This window comes from Drosophila nasuta, chromosome 3 (genome assembly GCF_023558535.2).
Source record: "Drosophila nasuta strain 15112-1781.00 chromosome 3, ASM2355853v1, whole genome shotgun sequence".
Taxonomy (NCBI): Eukaryota; Metazoa; Arthropoda; class Insecta; order Diptera; family Drosophilidae; genus Drosophila; species Drosophila nasuta.
The window spans coordinates 18058544-18067564 of NC_083457.1; the positions used below are offsets into that span (position 1 = coordinate 18058544).

Sequence of the window (9021 nt, forward strand, 5' to 3'; positions counted from 1 at the left end):
TGAATTTTCACAGTTAGAGCCAAAGACAAACACCAAAGGCAGACACACAAAACGCAGCCAGACAGGAGTCAAATAATTAATAGCCATGCCCAAGGAGCAGAGACTGAGGTGATAGCAGAAGCATAAGCAGAGGGGAGGGAGAGAAGCGAGACTTGAGCGAAAACAAACGACAAAACAAAAACAAACAAAAACACGCAAAACAGATTTGCATGCACAAAACGCAGAGTTGAATGGTTACGAAAATTGAGGGGACTGGGACACATGTGGCAGGAGTCGCTGTGGCAAGTGGCATGTGGCATGTGGCAGAGCTGCTCGTCGTCGTCGTCGTCGGTTGCCTTGGACGCCGACAGTAGCTTGTTAGTAGCCAAGCCCGGATAGGACAGACCATGCGAGGCCAACATCATCATGTCTAGACTTTAAGTTGGCTAATAGCCGACGAGGCTGCATCCTTTCAGTGGCGAACTCGTTGAAAATTTTGGTTTTAGAATTTTTTAGTTGTACGCTTTTTTTTCTGGCCAGTGAAATTTGTACTAAACCGAATTTACGCTTTTGTATTACTTATTCGGCTCCATTATTTGTACAGATGAAGTCAAGCGTAGCGCGCTGAGCTGCTCTCAGCCAGGCTCGTCTCTTGCCTCTTGCCACTTGCCACTTGCCTCTTACTCTGGTCGAGTTGTGCTCTCTGTGTGCTTGGCTTTCGCTTTTATTTCGGCCTGTCCTTTGGCTTGGCTTTGGCCTTTGTGCGACGTTTTTTATGCCCGACCGACCCTGCACTTGATAATGAAATATAAACGTGGCGATATGTGAGAGAATGAGCATCAGTCTGTCTCTCACAGAAATCCGGCAGCATAAAGCTTAACGCAAAACGAAAAGAAAAACAAAAACGAAAGAAAATATGCAGAAAAAAACACCACAACAGCAGCAACAAGGACTTCATTTGGCGTTCGACGTGGCATCTACAATAATAAGAACACTCCGACGAGGAGAAATCATAAATTAATCCGATTTAAGCCGTTGAGTAGCTTATTTTTTTATGCACCTCCATCAACGGACAGTTTTAGTTCATTTGGCTTAATGAGCAGCCAGTCAGTCAGTCACTTCGAACAAAGTCCAAGCTCTTTTAATAAGTAGCCAAAGCTGCAACTAGAAAAACAATTTGTTTGTGCAACAAAAGTTGACATGATTGTACAAAGAGGAGAAGGGCGGTAAATGTGCGTCTGATTTAGGTTGTCAAGGTGTCTTCATGACGACGAGCTCAAGTGGTAATGCTCACTTCTTCTCAGCTGCCACTCGAAGCAGCATCGTAATCATGATGATGAGCATTCGCATCCTGGCAACGCAGGCAGCTCATTACGAGCCTTGACACGCACTTGCAACAGCTGCTGAACTGCTGTTGCTGCTGCTGCTAGTACTGCTTGCAACTCAAGGGCTCAAGTGCGCCCCATTCTAAATTCAATTGAGCTTGAAGTGTTCAAAAGGCGCCAAGCCATGCAGCTGACGAATGCAGTCAAGACTCCAGACTCCAGGCGAGACAGACAGCTGGAGCTCAGCTCCTCCTGCCACGGCTCAGACACCTCTGCACCAAAGTGTAAAATAAAATCAGGCAGACAAAGCAAAAAATAGAAAGAGTCAAAGACACGCAAACAAACAGCAGGAACAAGTAAGAAAGCTACAATCCAGTGTGCCCGACTGTAAAATACCCGCAAAGCAATGCGGTATTTATTTTAAAATATAGCAAATTAATATACCACAAAAATACTAAACATATAGCATTAGCTTTAATTGGGTATATTGATATAGTAAATAAATATACCGAAATTATATACCGCGAAAATACTAAAAATGTACCAAAGATCATATTTGGTGTATTGATATTGTACTATAAGGTAAACAGTGATATATTAATTTTAAAATATGCCAAATTATTACACCAAAAATACTGAAAGTGTCAGATTTGGTATATTCATATAGTACCTCATGCAAAATATAGAATGTAAAAACGGACGGAGAGGCGGGCATTGCTGTATCGTTTCGGCTGTTTACACTTATGTATATAATACTATTGTATATACTTTATAAGGTCGGAGATGCCTCCTTCTGCTTATATTTCATGGAGGCACAAGGCTATATTACCCTTCTACCCTATGGGTAACGGGTATAAAAATCAGTGAAATGGGCAAACGGAAAATTGTTGATTGCAGCTTTGGGATTGCACTTATGTTAAATCTGTTTGCGGCTCAGTTATATTTTCGGGATTTGTTTTTGGTTTTTGTCTAGTTGAACCATAAATATTTTCGATATCAGCGCACTAAACATTTTAAATGTTGTAGAATTTATGCGTCGCAATTTTGCTATGAATTACAGCAAATTTACAACGCGCCACAAAATTATTTGGCGATGGGTATGCACGACTAGACACCAAGCTGAATATTTTAAAGAAAAAAAGTATGCGGAGTTGAGTAAAAGATTAAAAAAATTAAGCTTTAATGTATTAATTAAGTGTACTTTGTAACTCTTACTAGTCTATCATAAGTTTAGAAATTGTTTTCTGCTTCCATCCTTTTTATTGGATTCGTTTCGCTGGCCAACTGCTAAATTGGCCAAATAAAAGCTACTGACTGCTAATGGCTTTTTCTCTGTGGGATTTTCACTATTGTGGTTATGCATTTTACTGCTATTGCTGTTGCTGTTGTTGTTGCACTTTTCGGCGTAAAACATTGTTTGCTAGCAAGTTGATGGCGCCTAATTGACATCAACATGCATTGCATCCATTGTCATTGTTTTCGAGCACTAATTGGCGATCGAGTCTGGGCAACATTTTATTGCAATTAATTGATTTAAAGTGCAATTAAATGTGCAGAGTCCTGCTAATTTTTGGGCCATTATGTGAATGAATATTTGCCAAATATTCAACAGACAAAGAATGTCGCACTTGAGTATTTTCCGAATGGAATTCGATTGGTAATAGTCATTTGTCTGTCGTCAGACAAAAATAGATGTATAGCATTTGACACGGCTGTTTAAATAGAAATTGCGCATTTCTATTAAAAAGAACACTCCCTCTACCTTGCCCCCTCCCGCTGACCTTCTTCCACTCTTGGGCCATTAGCAGCTGAACTCATTTGTAATGCCAAAGTAAACAGAAAATTGTTGTTTTTGCTTTTGGTCGGCGTTTGAAAATGTCAACGAAATAAATTCCGTGTGGCATAATAAAATATTTACACATTGGCAAATGCTGTCACGCTTAAACAATTACCGCAGCTTTGTTGTGGCTGCCCCAACAAGATAAACAGCAACCCAATCGAATAATTTCCATTCCCATTCCATTGGACTTCCATCTTTATTATTGCCGCTGACTATTCATAAGTAAAAAAATACAAGTATCCGTAACTCTTATGAATGAGGAAAGGCTCTTATCACAGAAACTGATTCATGGCGAACTTGAACAAAACATCAATTCATTCGAATATAACTGGCAACATTCAGTCAGTCACAAACATTTCCGATAGTGTGTGGACTGCAATGATTCATGCATGCATGAGTGCCAAAATGAGTGCTCACAAATGCACTCGAATACGCTGAGATTGGCTCCAAAATACTTGAAATAAATTCAAAGCAGCTTTGACAACAGATTAAAGAGAGAGCTTCAGCTTTATAGTTAATGTCACTGAGTTATGCTTTGGCACAACTGCAGTTGAAAATCATTTCAATTAAATTTGCGCAAAGTACTAAAAAACTTATGGCTCTATTTGTAGCATGTCGACCCAGTTGCATGAGCCATAAACATAATCTAACTCATAATTTATATTTATGTTTCGCAGCTCTTTAAATCAAACTGTTTGGGAATGATGAACTAAAATATCTTGCCAACTCTTTAAAACAGCGAACAAACAAATGAAAATAAATTATTCAAAACAGCTGCTGCAATATATCAAAAAAGTATTAATTAATCATTTGTTGACATATTTTTAAGCAGCTTTGGCATATCCTTCCTATTTAATTCACAGGGTATACAAATCCATATCTCACACACGTTTTTCATGGCAAACATTAACTGCCCTATACTGGACATAAATATAAATTTAAAAGTGTATATATTGTAGATAAATGTATATATGTGTGTTTTTTTTTATAAACACATATAGAACTATAGAATTTATATATGTATATAATGTTTGGCACTCATTAAACTACTCAAAAGTTTTCGAATGATTTGCCAAAATTTGTGTGTGCGTGTCGCCAGAAATGTAAAATTATTAGAAATAATTTATAAATGTTTAACAATTTGTTGGACTCGACAGAGCAAACACATAAACAATTGCAAATGTGTGCGAGTGTGCACATAAAATATCCAAAATGGCAGCAAAGGAAATTTCGTTGGTTGGTTGTTTGGTTGATTGGAAAATGGTCGGGAAAGCTGTGTGTACCGTGCGCAAAAACCGCGCGCAAAAAACAAATAGCTAGAAATTTATTTTTAACAGAAAGAGAAACAGAAAAAGGCGAAACAACTACAACAAATTCGAATATCAGCATTTAAATGCATAAATAAATTAACTGTTCGTTCAACTAATATTTTTTGTGTGCTCTCTCTCTCTCTCACTTATTTTTCTATATTTTTTTTATTTGTGTATTTGTTCCACGCGTTTTTATGTCCAATTTCGACACACAAATTCCATTTGGCAATTGCTTGTTTCAATCAGTTGAAATTAAAGCAAATCTGAGCGTAATGGAATCTGTATGAAACATATAAAACCCATTTGAGTCAGTCTGTTCTACATACACATATGTATGTGTGTATGTAGCAATCACTATTTACTTGCATAAGGGCGTGGCACTTACCTTTTGCACTAACAGAGGCTGGGCGAAATCCACGCCGCCCTGCAGGCGGAAGCCCCAGGGTTGGGCATCGAAACGTGACAATTTGATTTGCAGCAATTGTGGTTGGGCCATTTTCCTATTGCACAGAGCCGGAATTTATTGAAATGTTTGTATTATTATTTGTAGTTGAACTGCAAAGAGATAGATAGAGAGACAAATAACAAAAACCGTGAGTCAGTATGCAAAAATATGTGTTCAAGATGGCGTATACTTGATATCACGTAGCCGACTAATTAATGAATATAAAATCAACAAAACTGGTGTAAGAGTAAACCGCAGCTCGGCAGCTCGGCAACTCGGCAACTCCTTTAGACTGCTAATAAAGACATTATTCAGCCATGTATATGCACGTGCACACATTCAACATGCTAATCCTGGGCAACCAATCCCTAGTCCAACTGCTAGTCCTAGTCGTAGTCATAGTTGTAGTCGTATTGCTATCTGGACTGCCTTGATCTCGATGCCAGTTACAGCTACAGCTACAGCTGCAGCTGCCGGAGCATTCTCGCATGCAAAAATCTCCTCCTAGTGGCAACATACTTTCGCCTTTTGCCACGCAGGAGCAGAGCCAACAAAGTGACGAAGTAGTCGGCTGAGTTATACTGGCACCAAAATTAGGTGAATGGTAATTTTAATTCTTAAATTTCTATTCAATATATTTTGCTATATTATTTACTATATTATAATTATTTGAATAGTTAATGGTGGCAACAATAAACTATTTATATGTTTACTACTACATATGCATACATACATATTGATATTTTGCAACAGGCATAAAATCACAATGTCAATGAAAGCTAAAGCTTTGGTGATGTAACATAATTGTTTTAAATATTTTTGTTACTCCTTTCAAAATATACCATTAATCAATGTTAAAATTTTAGATTTAATTTTGGCCTAGATTTTTACTTCTAAAATAATCAAGCAAATTAATTTAGAAATCCAAAAAATTTTAACAAACTCATTATCATTTGAATCTTTAAAATAAAATATATTTTTTATGATACGTTCGGGCACTTCAGAATTGTCTATAAAAAATCAAATGAATCGCGCTGTAATGGTTACCAAAAAGTTGGTCAGCTGTTGCCATCATCTCGTTTAACAAATGTTACCCATACCATTATTTGTATGGGTATCATACAAATGTCAAAACAAGTCGCCTATAGCGCTTATAGTTCACATTGAAGAATTAAAATGATCATTATAAGTCAGTTTATACGAACAATATAAAACTTATTGAGAGATTGAAGAGTTAGCTCTTTTTATAAAATACTTTCCACAACTCATAACAAACCTTGAAGTATTTCAATTGCCACTAATCGAGTATACCTCACAACCTTCAACTTGTTGAGGACTGAACGCCTAAAACGAGTGAAACTTTGTTAGATATAAAATTTTTTCAGCATTCAACCAGACAGAGACACTAACACAGACACACACACACACACACACAGACACTCGCATGGCATGGTTGGTGTTACAGTGTGTGCAAAAAGTGCACGCATTGAGAGTGCACATGAAACTGGGGCCAGTCGTATGTAAGTGTGGCTTACATGGGTTTTTTCCTGGTAATAGTCGTCATGGCTGCTTTGTAATTTGTACAGCATGTGTGTGTGTGTGTTGGTGTGTGCGTGTGTGAGTGTGTGTGTGTGTGTGTGTGTGAATGCGATGGTGTGTTCGGTGTGTGTCTGTTGATTTAGTTTGCTGCATAACAATTTTGCTGAGTGTTGTGTTTTTTATTAGCAAAGACGTCCAACCATCCGCTCTCGCTCTCGCTCTCCTTTTCTCTCTTTCTTTCTCTATCTGTCCCTACGAAGCAGAACTCGAGAGTGTGGAGGGAAGACACTCAAAGTGGAAGTAACTACATTAAGCTATTAAAACGACAGCAGCTGCCAGCTACAAAGGACAAGGACACGGCAACGAGTCTACGGCTACTTGCAGGATATGCCAGCTGGCAGCTTACACATACTAAAGAGGGAAAGCGCTATGCAGACTCATACTATTAGAGAGTGAGAGAGAGAAAGAGAGAGAGTGAGAACTGGAGACTGAGACACATTTTAGCACACACAGCAGTTTAATTAACGTTAAGTGCGGGTGGTAATGGCACCAGCTCGATCCTCAAGTCCACCACATGTATGTGAAAGGGAAAGAAGCAGAGAGAGAGAAAGGGAAAGGTAGAAAGAAGCCTTGACTTGGGCCATAACACGAAAGCATTTGCATTTGCATGTAAATACTTTGCTGCGATGCCAAACGATGGTGGGATGCGAAGTTGGCCCATTAGGCGGCAGCATCGTATGCACATGCACAGAAATAATTTAATTAAAATATTAAACAAAATGTGAAAAGCCAAAAAGAGCCGTGCTAAGTACCTGACACACCAAATAAACGCTGCCACATACGACTCTGTCTCTATCTGTGATTCGAGTACGAGTGCGAGTCTACTCATGAGTATGTGTGTGTGTGTTTCGAGTGTTCAGAGTTGAGTGTTGAGTGTGTGGGCATCTGGATAATGGGTAATGGGTATATAGAGAGTGGGAATGCAGCGGCTAATTACCGACGACATTAGAATTGAGTTTAAATGGTTCTCAGCATTGCACAGCACTCGAACATATGCCAAAGTCTGTGGCAAAGTCTACTAATAGTTGAGCCAGTTTCTAGGGGAAGATATTTACTTTGAGGAAGTAAATTGAAGAATAGGAATATTATTTAGTACAACATTGAATAATTTAGTTATGAGTGGAATACAATATAAGAGAATAAGTAGAGCAAATTAATTAAACAGATTTAAATAAGATTCTGACAACATTACTGCAAAATTCAATATTGATTTATACGTTAAATGAGAATTGAGAATTGGGAATATGATGTAGTAAAATTTTGTTATAGTTTGAACAAATTATACAATACTATGAAATAAGCTTAATAAATTATACAAAACAAGTCTTATTTAAATATGCAACAAATCGGTTTACTCAATAATTAAGCATGTATTCATTTTTGGGTAATTCGATTTGAGTTAACTTTTGTAGCAATCTTGCATACTTAAATTATACGGAACATAGTTTACCCTTTTTAATTATAGAAATAAAAGAAGAGAATTGGGCAATAGGAATGTGAATTAATATTGTATAGTTATACTTCGTAGAGGAGTAATACAATAAATCAGAAAACACAGCAAATACTTGAGCAAGAGCAGCCAAATGAACCATTATTTAAAAATGCTTCTGATGATATAAAACAAGAGTTAAGGGAAATTTCGTGACTCCAAAATTGAACTTTATTTATATGTATATAACATATATGTTTTGAATATACATATGTTATGTATATGATACCTTATAGTATTAGAGAAATTAAGATGTAAAAATTCAGAAGAATTCCAGTCAGTTGCAATTGCTTTAAAGTAAAGCCATGAAATATTATGCAATCACAACGCTAACAAAATAGATTTGTACTGAAATAATGTATTGTATAACACGACCCAAAAAGTTATAAGTATTTATCTATCTGCGGCCTCTTTGTCGTCGAACTTAATCCGCTTGAAGTTGTCAACTTGGCGCCCAATGACAATGCAACCCGCTTGTATCATTAATAAACTTATCCCCAATCCATTGCAGCTTTATATGACTAATAACCAAATGTCAGCTTACTATACGGATACACACGTATTTTGTTTCCTCGTGCGATATGGCCAGACGCTTTGGCATTTTACAAAATAAACAACTAAAGCCTCTTGGCCATATATGTATGTATCTAGATACATTTGTATTCTCGCACACTGTGTTTGTATGTATGACAGCCTGCGGCTGCAACGGCGACAAAACTTATCGCTAATAAGTTTTACACACAATTGGCAAATTAAAATTTATTTATATGCAGTCGATAGCAATACAAGGCAGCGAGTGGACAGCGGAGAGTGGAGAGTGGAGAATGGAGAGTGGAGCTGCCATTCGTCACGCTGTGCCTGCTGATTTTGCATGGCGATTATGGTTGGCGTTGTAGTTGCTGTTATTATTGCAGTTGTTGATTTTGGCATTGGTGTTGGTGTTGGTGTTTATATATTGGTTTTGGAATTGCTATTGTCCAGGAGCGAACTGAGGATAAGATATAAACAACTAGCACTATGAGGTATTGAAATAA

At 37.5% G+C, this 9021-nt stretch overlaps 2 protein-coding genes across 21 annotated transcripts in view; one reads left to right on the forward strand and one right to left on the reverse strand.

Annotated features, from left to right (window-relative positions):
- The window catches only part of LOC132793199 (uncharacterized), a 190339-nt gene that overhangs the window by 50636 nt on the left and 130682 nt on the right, over nt 1–9021 (forward strand). The gene's annotated exons all lie outside the window — the stretch shown is intronic.
- Nucleotides 1–9021, reverse strand: part of LOC132793200 (PDZ and LIM domain protein Zasp) — a 67780-nt gene that overhangs the window by 42801 nt on the left and 15958 nt on the right. For all 20 annotated transcript variants that reach the window (XM_060802910.1, XM_060802909.1, XM_060802912.1 and 17 more), the window contains one exon: nt 4840–5009. In XM_060802910.1, coding sequence (XP_060658893.1) covers nt 4840–4950 — 111 coding nt within the window. In that variant the 5' untranslated portion in view covers nt 4951–5009. The remainder of the gene's footprint in view (nt 1–4839; nt 5010–9021) is intronic.